Here is a 12,572-nt window from a genome sequence, read left to right as displayed (position 1 = left end):
TTTAAAATAAAAAGAAAAAAGAGAAGGAAAAATCTCATGAGAGTGGAGAATGAACTGAATAAACTCTGACCTGCGTACAGGTGTGCAGCGACGTACCTGTGCAGGCATGCAGCTGAACCGACCTCGCAGCTCTCTGCTCAGCCTCCCTGCTCCTCCTGCTCCCTCCTTCTCCAGTCAGTTCAGCACCATGAGGTTCTCCTACCACCTCAACACGCCGCCACATGGCAGCCACAGCGCCACCTGCAGGACAGGTGAGTGCACTGCAGCTTTTGTGTATTTGTTTAAAGGCACTTACTGTAAATGTATGTGTTTTTAAAATGTTCGAAAGCTTCCAGATTTAACCACAGCTCTGTCTGCATGTTGTGTTATTGAGCAATGAACTGAAGTTAAACTAGGGCTGGGCTGTACTTTCATGTAATGCCAGACTGCACCACAAGATGGTGCAGCGATTCACCGTAACCTTTACAGGTGAGTCATCATAAACATTGTTTAAAGTGGCAGCGTGGGAAATGCCAAAGCCTCTTAAGGAAATGGAGGAAAAAGTAAAAAGAAATGTCAAAAGATTAGAAGGGGGAAAAACAACACATCTGTAAACACATCTGGTAAAATGCTGCCCCCTGGAGGTTAATCTTATTTGATGCATTCTGCAGAGGGTAATTACAAAAAGTGCCTTTAACTCAGCACATTTTTATAGGGATGGTGTCGGCAGCTGGTTCCGAGAAGATAAAATATCTGGAATTTTTAAAGTGCAGTGCAGAAGTCTTGCGTCGGCCTCATTTCTTCACATTTTGCTTCCAGTGAGCCAAAATTTCTCCCTTGTAATTTAAAAAAAGTGGTTCTGGACAGTTCTTCTCCAGGCTTTCTGAAAGTCTTTAAAACTTTTTCCTTTGGACTTTCTCAGTTACTTGCAGTCGGATCCTTGTACCTGACCAGTTTCAAAGACTGTTTGTTTGTGGAACCACTTAACACTGACCTGTGACTCATTCAAGCATAAAAAGTCACCAGTTCAATGGACGAACCAGTGATGTGTCTACACGTCAGCATTGTTAGGATCATTACTCAATCCATTATACATTAGTTATTACTCTTCTTAAAAGTAATGCAGTACTTTAATTACTCACTGGGGAAAGTAATTTGTTACATTACTTTCCAGTTTCTCCGTAAAATGACCTGAATTGTGTCATAATCAGCACTTAACAATATAAACCTTTGGCTGCAGTCACGTGTCCAAATAAGGACACACATAAGAGCTTCCTCTTAGTATTTAGGTATGAACACAAAGCAAAGACCTTCACAAAGAAACTTAGATGAGATCGCCATGGTGATTCTCCTGTGGAAACATTAACAGGTACAAACGGAGTCTGCAGACTGACTCCTCATCAGTTTGTTACCTGTTGAAGTTCAGGGTCTGGCTGTCGGGCGGCATTCAGCTTTATCGTCAGTCTGGGGTCTTGGATAGCTTTGTGTTAGCATGATGTTCTTGCTGGCAAAGAGTTGAAGGTTTTTTTAGGAGTTTAATGAGTTGTTTCTGTCCTGGAGACAGTATGAATTTCATTATCATTGTAACATCCATATCACATTTTGCTCCTCCCTGCACGTGAACTGAAATCAGCTCAAGAAGAAATTACTTTTTTTCCATCTTCTTGACATGCAGATAACTGAAGAATCTTTGTAACGCAGTAACGACATAATTGTAACTGAATTCAGCACATTAATGCCTGACTTTGCAACACATTACACCAAATTCTGCAAATGTTTTGAAATATTTTTCTCTGCCTGTCAGAAGAACACAGTTTGTTTGCATTTCTTTAGTTACATTTATTTAAAAAAAATAAAAAACAAAGATAACACGTCTGAGAGGCACAAAATAATATTTTTGCACCAACAAGGTGATTCACAAAGCGCTAAATTACCACGGCGTCCTTAGTGTTTGGTGGGGCTGCTGCTCCTGAGATGACCATATTAGGTATATGTCATCTCTGTGACATCACACAGGTCTGCTGCCTGAGTGTTTGTCTCTTTGTCATTTAAACTTGAGCCATGGCTGTAGAGACTCACTGAATGGCCACTGAAAGCAGGATGAGTTTATTTAACCTTCATAGCTGCTGCCCGCAGTGAAAGTTACAGTCATGGTGGTGATTGGTGCGATGCTGCGGCTCGTCTCTGCAGCTCCATGTCCTGCCTCTGCTTTCATTTTTCTGCTCGTCTGTTTAAACAAACAGAAACATAAAAGCTCTAATCCCAGACCAGCAAAAATACGACAGTTTGCTTTTATTTTTAAACATAAAGCAGCACACAAGCCGTCACAATTAAATATTCATCATATGTTGTAGATCATCCATTCATCCATCTATTTTCTGCCATTTATCCGGGTACGGGGCAGCAGTCTAATGGGGAAGCCCAGACTTCCCTCACCCCTGCCACCTCTTCCAGCTCATCCGGTGGGACACAGAGTTTTTCCCAAACCAGCAGAGAGACATAATCTCTCCAGCATGTCCTGGGTCTGACCCGGCCTCCATGTGGGAGGCGTCCAGGAACTAGCTTATATTCTGTGCAGTTACACTGTCCTGCAGCTGGTGCAACATTTATAGTTCAGTATTTTTATTTTATACTTCTTATCTGTTTTCCTTGTCATGCACCATGTGAAGCTTCTGCATACGAATCTTCATGTATCCGGTCTGATATGAGCTGATTAACAATATTCTGGGTTAGGCATTAAACCCACATGGTTATGTTAGAGAAATATCATGTTTTGATATGATATTCCTTTTTTAATAGCTTTGTTGTCCGCCCAGTTTTGTCTGGACACATTCGTTCTGCAGACACTTTTGTGCAGTAACGCTGGTCGGGAATAGCAGTGAATTTTGAGTAAGTAAAGACTTCAGAGGAGTTGCCACACTATGCAAAGCGATCCATATCCAGTGAGCCGATCTGCACTCTCTGGCGGGTCTGTTCTGGTGCCCAGACCGCATGTTTGACACCCCCTCTCTCAGGCTGTGTTTGCTTTGCTGCCTCGTTATCTGGGAGCTGATTTGATTGCATTATTGATTGTTTGCTTTATGAAACTTGCCCACGAACAACCGGCCAAAGCAGCATGTGGTTCACGCTCAGGTCTTTGGGATTCCAGAGGTTTGTGGCTGAAGGTCAGAGAGACATAGTTCATTACATTAGACTCAATCTAATTAAACGTGACGCTCGCTCGCTCTCTGGTGAAGCTGAGGTCAGACAGGTCACATGACACCTCCACGTTTAGCTTCAGTGGTTGAAAGCTGTCATGTGGTGCTGTTTGTAGAATAATTGAATCAGGGGAACAGAACCACAGCAGATCAGCGTGTCAACTGTTTTCTGAATCGCTCTGAGGACACGGGGTCCAGTCCTTAATCTGGGCCTCCTGAGAGTTCAGGCCGGACTTTGGGGGGTTAGAGCCAGGTTCAGGCTTAGTGGGATGACTGAGAGTCCACACAAAGATGGGAAGTATCCTAAGGGTTCCCACAGGTCCAGATCCGGTCTGATGAACCCCGTTTAGGGTCTCAGGGTTGCTGCAGTAGCTGTTTCAGAGCTAATGCGGAACTCATCGCTAAAGTAATGACTCATTCTGCTGTCAGTCGATCATGAGAGATTTTCCCAGCAGTGGTGACGGGATGCAGCAGCTGCACCCTGAGGGAATACTTCATGTTTAGAGCACAACATCTGCAGAAACTTGCATGAATCAAACAAACCTGCTGTTGCAATCTGGAGTTGTGGCTGCGCTTTTATTTTGCTAAATAAACGTACGTGTGTCACTGCAAACGCGGTTGAAACAGCAGTGTTACGTCTGTGAAAGGTGGCGAAATCTGAACAGTGGATGATGTCGACGTTTTCACGTAGAAGGTCAAATCATCTCTTACTAAATGAGAAATCTCTGTCAGATCATTGGTTACAGCGTAGACAGACGAGTCGTTTACATTGATGTACATGTAAAGAATAATTCGTTGCGTGGACTGTGACAACTATCACCTTCCTTTGATGTCACGAAAACCATGAAAGAGTTCTCAAACACAAAGTTTGTTTCTGGAAATGTTTCTACAGACAAACACATCCAAGAAGTACGTCAAGCAGATACTGACTCTAAGTTTTTAATGAAATTCTTTTAACCTTGTATCTAACGAAGACCGCCAGCTGATGGTTATTTAATGTTGAAATGCATGCTGGGTATGAGGCGGCAATAAGACGGCTAGGTCCCAGCAGAACTTTCAAGAAGAGGACGGGAAGCAGTGATGGACCTCCTGATAGTGATACTGTGAGACAGTTGAAATACTTGGAGCTGTAATCAGTGAGGAAATCACTGGAACAGCTGAAGATGACATGGAAAGATTACACGATTTCAGCAAAGTGTCATCTCCATCTCATCTTATCCCTTCAAACTCTGGACCTGCACATCACGACTTCCTGTATGATCATTCGCATCTCAAACGCATCACAAACCAGAAGCAGAGAGCGCAAACCTCCACCAGTGCAGCTAACGCCAGTATATACTTTTAATGGAATAGGGTTATATTTTTTTAAATGTGATCTAACCCAGCAGTCCCCAAACCAACACGGAATATGTCAGACAATATTTTCACGGACTGGCCTTAAAGATGTTGTGGATAAATACAACAAAATAAAACCAGTACAGGTACCAAAAAACAGAAGATTTATTCATAACACACGGGAAAAGACCCAGGGAAATGGAGTTAACGACTAATACGATAAAAAAAAATCATGATAAAACCCTGAAAACCATAAATTTCACACTGGAGCTTCAACTCTTGCGGCCAAATGACTAACCGACCGGTACCGGTCCGTGGCCCGGGGTTTGGGGACCGCTGACCTGAGCAGTTTGGAGTGCAGTTATTTTTTTAAAAGTGCAAAGTATCGGATTTTGTTTGCTCTGTTTGAACCCATTTTAATCCTGTAATGCAAACTGTATTATATTTGATATCAGCTTTTCAGATCTCTGCATTATCAATGTGATTTTTTTAAATTTATTTATTTTTTACTATAAAAAACCTGAAAAACTGCGCAAAAATACCAAAGATTCAAATGAAGTCTCATTTATGCAAATGTACTTATTTTTCCAGTGTTCAGTGTTAAATAAAGTCTCCAGTTTTAAATTTTTCTGGCAGTTATTTAATGGTTCAGGCTTTACAGGGTTAAAAATTCATAGTTTTGAGTTTGATGATTTTTTTCATTTATGTGAGTATAGTACGTGTGTAGTAATAAATATCATGTTTAAAGAGTTTGTGTTTAGTTTTCTAAAAAGAAAAGAAAGAAACCGTTTTAATAAATAACTCTCAGCATTTTTATCACTTTGATCTTCGGACCAGTCTGACCTTGACAGAGAGTTCAGAGGTCAAATATGATGTGATACTTTACATCTTCAGGCAGTACTGTCACTAACTGTATGTATTATTGTAGGGTTTACCTTACACCTAAAGCGCCTTGAGGTGACTGTTGTGATTTGGCGCTGTAGAAATAAATAAAATTGAATTGAAATTAAATGTTCACAATACAAAACCAACTTTTAACAATCATAGTTTCTAAGTTTTATGACTTTTTGTCCATTTCTGACCAATAAATCATGAAGTTGAGCTCGAAGACTTTGGTGTGTGTGAGCCATATTTAATGGACTGATAACGTGACTCCGCTCTGCAGTCCACCAAAGTTGTTTTTTGTGGGTTTTTTGTGGTGGTGTTGTAGTGTTGTATACCCAGTGTTGGGGAGTAACGGAATACATGTACCGCCGTTACGTATTTAAAATACAAAATATGAGTAACTGTATTCCGTTACAGTTACCGTTTAAAAAGGTGGTATTTAGAATACAGTTACTTTGTTGAAACAAATGGATTACACGGCGGTACTTCCCTGTTTCATATTGTGGCGGGTCAGGACTGTTTGGGTTTTGTTTGACAGCTACGTTCTGTTGTTCCAGGCGGCAGCGTTACGGTTGCCATGGTTACAGGGTGACGCTCTCTCTCTGCGTGTTTCCTGGGTGAGAGAGGCCTTTTTGTTGTTGTTGTGCTAAGCTAATAGGCAGAATGCTACAGGTATAGCTCTAAAGAATGTAGCATCATGGGCAGTGTAGTCCGTGCTGCAGGGAGGATGGACGGGTCTGTGAGCGAGGGAGGGAGAAAAAGGAAAAGTACGAGCTGTCATCGAGCAGAAACGGGAGCTGGAAGCATGTAAATATAATAATAACCACTGCAGCCAAGAAGAGAGCCTGACGAGCCCAGTTGTAAGTAAGCTATTAAGACTCGACTGTACACCGTGTTCGTGTTTTCCTCCAAAAACAATAAGTTCTGTTGGAGCAGCCTTTCAACGCCTCTCTCTGTCTCTGCTAGCAAAGTTGACCCAGACAACAAAGTAAAGCTAGTTTTCTGCTACGAGCCCGACACAGAACCCACCGTATTAGCCAGAGGTCCCTTTACTACGGTTCGGAGCCGCGGACCTTCAGTAACAGTAATAAATCACAGCAATAGTACATTCATGTAGTTGTAAACAGCATGATAATATATTAAGTAATCCAAAGTATTCAGAATACGTTACTCTCATTGAGTAACGTAACGGAATACGTTACAGAATATATTTTGGGGCATGTATTCTGTAATCTGTAATGGAATACATTTTAAAAGTAACCTTCCCAACACTGTGTATACCTGTTCACTATTATTATGTTTTAATTTGCGTGCAGCTCTCCTGCTCTTCCTGCTCTTCAGGCTTCGGCTCGTTGGGTTAGGTTTGGTTTTTGATTCCTGATTTTACTTTATCATTTTATTCATTTTGAGCTTCAGTTGTTGGATTTTAGATTGATTTATTATTCAGGATTTATTTACTGCTCTACTGTTCGTTCTGAAGTTTTTATCAAGCTTCAGTTCTAGTTTATGCTTGTTGCTTCTAACCTACTTTTCAGGGTTAGTTTTCTTTCATGTCCCGTGTTGGTTTTACTTCCTGTGTCTGATTACCTGGTTGTCTTCTCCTGTTGTTACCCAACACTTCTTCTTGTATTCATAGTCCTTTCTTTCTCTTGCCAGAGCTTCTGTTTATGTCCAGTCCTCTGTATTCCTGAGTTTTATGTTTATTCTCTGGGTCATTTCGGGGGTTTTGGGGGGGCGATTAAAACCTGTAACTTGTCTGAGATTATTCAAGGCTTTTAGTTCAGACTGAGCAGGCTGCCGTGTTTGCTCACACATCACACACGTCAGGCCTGATCTGCCAGTCACAGCAAAGAAATGAGCTTCAAAAGGAGAACAAAGTGTTTGTTCGTGTGTCTCTGAGGTTCATGTCACCTCCTGTTCATTAGTCAGAGTGTTGAAGTTTGGTGTGAGCGAGCGAGACGGGAAACCACAGACAACGTGGCAGAGAAAGAGAGGCTGAGGGTCGCTGCCCCCCCTCCTCTCTTTTCTGTAAAGTTGGATTCAGATAAGCATGAAAAAGGGAGCGAAGAAAACAGGAGGTCAGAGTAGCTGATCTGGTGCTTTTTCTGTGAAAGGTCTGTCAAAAAACAAACTTTCCTCAGACATTTGTAAATGTGGGATTTATAATTCATAAGAAAAGAAAAGTTGCTGTTTTTACCGTCTGTGATGGTCGTGTCTCAGACCACAAACGCACGTATGTTCCAGTGACGCTGCCAACTAGTGGCTCAAATAATGATGATAGCAGTAAAGTTAAAATGCTTGTCTGCAATGTTTTAGGGCCTTTTTAATACCAGGAACCAGCAGGACCTTCAAGGTACAAATGAAGTGTGAAGTCTGGTCTAAAATGTTTGTCTGCATGGGTCTGAGCTTCCTTACTAGTGCACACATTTTTTTAATTATTGTTTTTAAACGCAGTGTGTGCCTCGTTTAGGCCTTCCTTACTTTGTGCCTTCGCCGCGGTTGTGAATGAGGCCCCTGCAGCTGATTTCCTCCATCAGCACGAGGATCAGTGGCGGCTGGAGAAGAGAAACAGCTGATGTTACCTGCAGGCTTTAACGTGGACAGGAATAGTTCCTCCAGATATGAGGCTTTACACAGCAGACAGGGTTAGTGTCAGTATTACAGCTTGTGTGTGTTTAACAGAGCTTAGTGCAAAGACTTCCTGCAGCATCACTGAACTGCTACTGACACTGAAGACTGTGGTTCATGTGCTGGAACTATTTCTTGTTTAATGACGGATGGATACACTGAAGCTGGACCTGAATCAGCTGAATGGGGAAAGCTTGTTATATACACAGACAGATGAACGTGTCGGTATCTGTCACAAGCATGTTAGTAAGTGAAGGCAGAGCAGTGATCTGTGTCCCTCTGCAGCTTCACTGCAGACAGTTCAAATGTTAAGCACCCCCCCCTCCTGACATGCCACACAACAGGACGTGTGCAGGCAGATATGAGCAGATATGAATGAAGAGCTGAAGGTTAAAAATACATCAAGTTCTGTGGGTGAATGGGAATGATAAACCTGTGTGTGTGTGTGTGTGTGTGTCGGTACAAGTAACTTTGTGGGGACCTATGTTAAGTTGATACCTTGTGGGGACACCGAGTCTAGGCTTCACTCTGGGACGCTGTCTGAGGCTCTACACCTGGATTCAGGGTGGAAAACAGAACCAGGTTCATGGTCAGTTTCCTGGAAATGCATCATGACACTGCAAGTTCTCACACAGTTAAAAACGAACGTTTTTATGAACCAGCAAGAGTTAATGAAATACTGAAAGCTGCAGGTAGAACTGAGATTGATACGACAGTTTGTACTTTCTTTTGGGTTTTTTCTGTTCATTTTTGGGGTTTTTTTTTTAGTGTTGCCTACAACTGTTTCTCCTGAAAAGAAAAAGAAAGTGATTCTTTTGTCTGCTGCAAGCATGTGGGTACTTTAAAGTACAAGGACACCCAGTTAGCATTAGAAACTCTACATGTATAAGATAAGAGTCCAAGTATATCTCCTTCACATCCTTAGTTGTCACAGTACATGAAAATTATGTGATGTTTGGTAGTAGATTTAGTGACTAAGACTCCTGGATCATTCAAATGTTAATGAAGCCACTTTCTTTAACACATATTGTGCAAAACCATGTACAGCATAAAACATGGACGTAACTTCCATGCTGAAAAAACCAAGCCAGTGCAGAAGTGCCTTACATCGTGATTCTGTCTGAAAGCCACCAGACGACGGCGACTGTCGTTGCACAAAGACCTCTGGCTTTATAGAAGTCTAGTGGAAAACAGCTTTTAATTTTGACCTCTGTAAACACTTTCATGTTGAGTTTATGGGTTCAGTGACATGTTTATGGGTCTCATTCAATAAATAAATAACTTAATTTTCTAAATATTGGTTATGCTAGGTTTCAGAATCGAGGATTATCTGTGGAATTACATGAAACTGCACAAGTTGTTAGTCAGTTTTTGTGTCCAACATGGCTGTAACAGAAATGCTAATCTGAAGGCTTTTGAAAGCAATGGGTGACATCAAGGTAGCTACATCCATCTGTTGTACAGTCTGTGCACAGCAGTACACTTAGCTTCATAAAAATAAATCTAGAGCATCCATAACAGCTTCAAAATGTATATAATTTAAAAGTTGCTAAACTGAGGTCATATAAAGCAGTTCTTTTATATTATATTGAGTTCATAGGTCTGCATACTCAGAGTGAACTAGACAAGTATTGCCCACAATTTTCAAGCAGTGACATTACATGCATTTTATTAAGTGAAAGCCAACTTTTTTACAGTGTACTGTTAACATCATGTTATTTTTGCCTCTGCATGATTCGTCTGTTCCTCCACTTTAATGATTTTGTCAGATTTTAACTTTTCTGCTGATCACACACAGTTTGACGTGCAGAAACAAACTGTTCAGTTAAACAGGGAAAAAGGGACTTACTGTTGTTTCTATCAGTGTGGAAAACATTTTTATGGTCTTTATTCAGTTTTACTTTTGTCTACTTTTAGTTCTGTGGTTGGTTTTTTTTCCCCTCTGGCTTCTCAAGTTTCTTCTTCATGCTTGTGCTGCTGGAACGTCGTCTGCTCTTTATTCTTTCATCTGCTCGTATTCTGGCTTTGGTGTTTCTGCTGTTTCTATTGATTTTTGTCATTTTTTATTTTTACTTTGAGCTTTTTTTTTGTTGACACTGTTTCTATTTGTACTGTTATTTTTGCTGATGTTTCCAATCTTTCTACATTTACTTCTACTGTCTTTATTGATTGTTACTTTATTCTGCTGTTGTTTACATTGTTTCTACTTATGTTGCCTGCTGTTTATCTTTCTTGCGCTGTTGTTTCTAATGTTTCTACTTATGTCTGATTGTGCTGTTTCTACTATTTCTACTTATACTTTATACTGTTTCTACTTATTGGGTTTTTTTTTGTAAATATATGTTTTATTAGAAGCAGGTATCACAGTTGTTACAAATTAGTAGAACTTATGCCTCCTTTTTCTCTAAACAAAACAAGACCGACAAATAAACAAAGAAAAAAACAAACAAAAAAACCCTCTATGGGCCCCAATCCTCCGACTGCCAAAAATTTATATTTACCCAAGATACGCGAATAAAGAGTGCCAAGTTAGTTCAAAATCTTTCACATTGTCATTCAACTTATTTTTTCAAGGTGAAGAGTATTTGTGAGTTCTGAAAGCCACATCTTTAACACAGGAACCTCTTTGCCTTTCCAAAGCTGCAGGATCAATTTCTTTGCAATAATCAATGCATATGATATAAACCTTGTTGTAAATGTTGTAAACTTTGTATTTCTTTGGAGATCCCAAAGAAAATTACTGTTGGATTTGGCTCAGTCTTGTTTTTAAGAATCTTAGACAGGCAGGTAAAAATGTCACACCCAAAACCCCGAAGCCTTGGACAGAGTGCAAAACTATGTAACAGATTTCCATAATGTATCATACATTTTTCACAGAGAGGAGAGCAGCCTGGGTACATTTTGTGAAGTCTTTCCCTTGAATAATGTAACCTATGTACAATTTTATATATATATATACTGAATATATGAATTAAACAGTGATGGGAATTAATAAAAGGCGTATTTATATTGCGTAACACCTCCTGCCAAAAATCTGTTTCTACTTATTGTGTTGTAATTTCCTCCTTTTATATGTACTGCTTCTGTTTATTGTAATCTAGTATTTCTAAATATATCAGCCTCGTGTTAAATCTAGTAATTTTGCTGTCATTTCATTAGATTTAGTATTTCTACTTTTATTTATGTTATCTGTCACTGTTTGCTGTTATTTCTGCTATTTCTACTTTTTCTGTTGTTGATATTATTCCCACTTTCTAGTATCTCTACTCTTAATTAAACAATTTCTATTGACTGCACTGTTATTTCAAGTGTTTCTACTTTTAGAAACTGTAGTGGTTCATGCTAGTTCACAACCAGTGTTACACATACCCCCCCCCCCCACTTCCTGTCTGGCTCTTTACTTTCAGCTGTTTTATAAAAGCCCCCCCCCCCCCCCCCCAAAAGGAAAATAGAAATAAATAAGTGTGTCAGCTGTTCCACTGCTTGAGCTTTAAAGCAGCTGAATGCTCTCTGTCCATTCATCTGTCCTTGGGGGCATGGATGAGGGAACTGGAGTCTCTGTAGGTCACGGGGTCGTCCACTGCTGCTGCGGGGGAGGGGAGGTGTGTTAGTGTGTGAGGTCAGAGGTCAGTCTGTAGCTTTATCTCCTCACTTGCCAGAAAATAACCGGGTGTGTTTGATATTTTTTTTCTCCTCTCTGATGTGTGTTTGGGTGCATTTGTCATTCAGCCTCCACAGACGGGTGGAGATTAACTGTCTCAAGGCACATTAACCTGAGGGTGTGTTTGATTTGTTACTCTAGAGCCGTGACTCTCCTCCTCTGTCCTCCTCAGTAAGTAGGGTGTGTTTGTTTTATGTAACACCGATGTGGGTGTGCTGTTTTAAGCTTAGTCCCAGAAGACCCGGGGGGTACATCCTTTTCGATCAGCCTGTTTGTCTGTCCGTGTGTCAGCAGCTTAATAACAGGGGTGTGTTTGTTTTTGTTTATCATCCAGTGACCTCGCTGTGGGGTTGAGTTAGATCAACTCTTTGTTGGTCAGGATTACTTGTTTTATTAAGCGAAAACAGACAGAGGAACAGGATGGAGGGATTTACTTCAAAAACATGCTAATTTCAGCTTGTTTTCTCCTCTCTGCAGCCCTCGTGGGTGCATACACCGAGTTGAGCTCTCAGTGATTCATTTCCTGTCCTCCCCCTCCTTAAAGACAAACCTGGATAACAAAAAAACAGAAACAACCTACACTTTTTAGTTAAACTAGTTATGTTCAAAGTTTATGAGATGACAGCAGACTTAAATTTGCTGTCGTTTGGGGGGCGACGCATTTCCCAGGTACCCAATCAGATTACAGATCATTTGTTTATGTATCCAATCAGCTGATCTGTATTTGTGCTTGCAAAGCTACATATCTTACATCGTACCTCGGCATAAAGGGATGCACATACATAAAGAGACTTGCAGTCACATAGAAACTGCTGTTTCCATTGGTTCCTACGTGAAGGGGTGTGTCTTAACACAAATCACAATTTTTTTGCCACCTAAACCTAAAA

At 40.6% G+C, this 12,572-nt stretch overlaps 1 protein-coding gene across 1 annotated transcript in view; it reads left to right on the top strand.

Annotated features, from left to right (window-relative positions):
• Positions 1 to 103: 103 nt before the first annotated feature.
• Positions 104 to 12,572, top strand: part of fgd1 (FYVE, RhoGEF and PH domain containing 1) — a 42,515-nt gene continuing 30,046 nt past the window's right edge. The window contains exon 1 of the mRNA XM_085146904.1: positions 104 to 251. Coding sequence (XP_085003030.1) covers positions 107 to 251 — 145 coding nt within the window. The 5' untranslated portion in view covers positions 104 to 106. The remainder of the gene's footprint in view (positions 252 to 12,572) is intronic.

Source organism: Neolamprologus multifasciatus, chromosome 20, assembly GCF_963576455.1.
Source record: "Neolamprologus multifasciatus chromosome 20, fNeoMul1.2, whole genome shotgun sequence".
Lineage (NCBI taxonomy): Eukaryota > Metazoa > Chordata > Actinopteri > Cichliformes > Cichlidae > Neolamprologus > Neolamprologus multifasciatus.
This window is presented reverse-complemented; position numbering and strand designations above follow the sequence as displayed.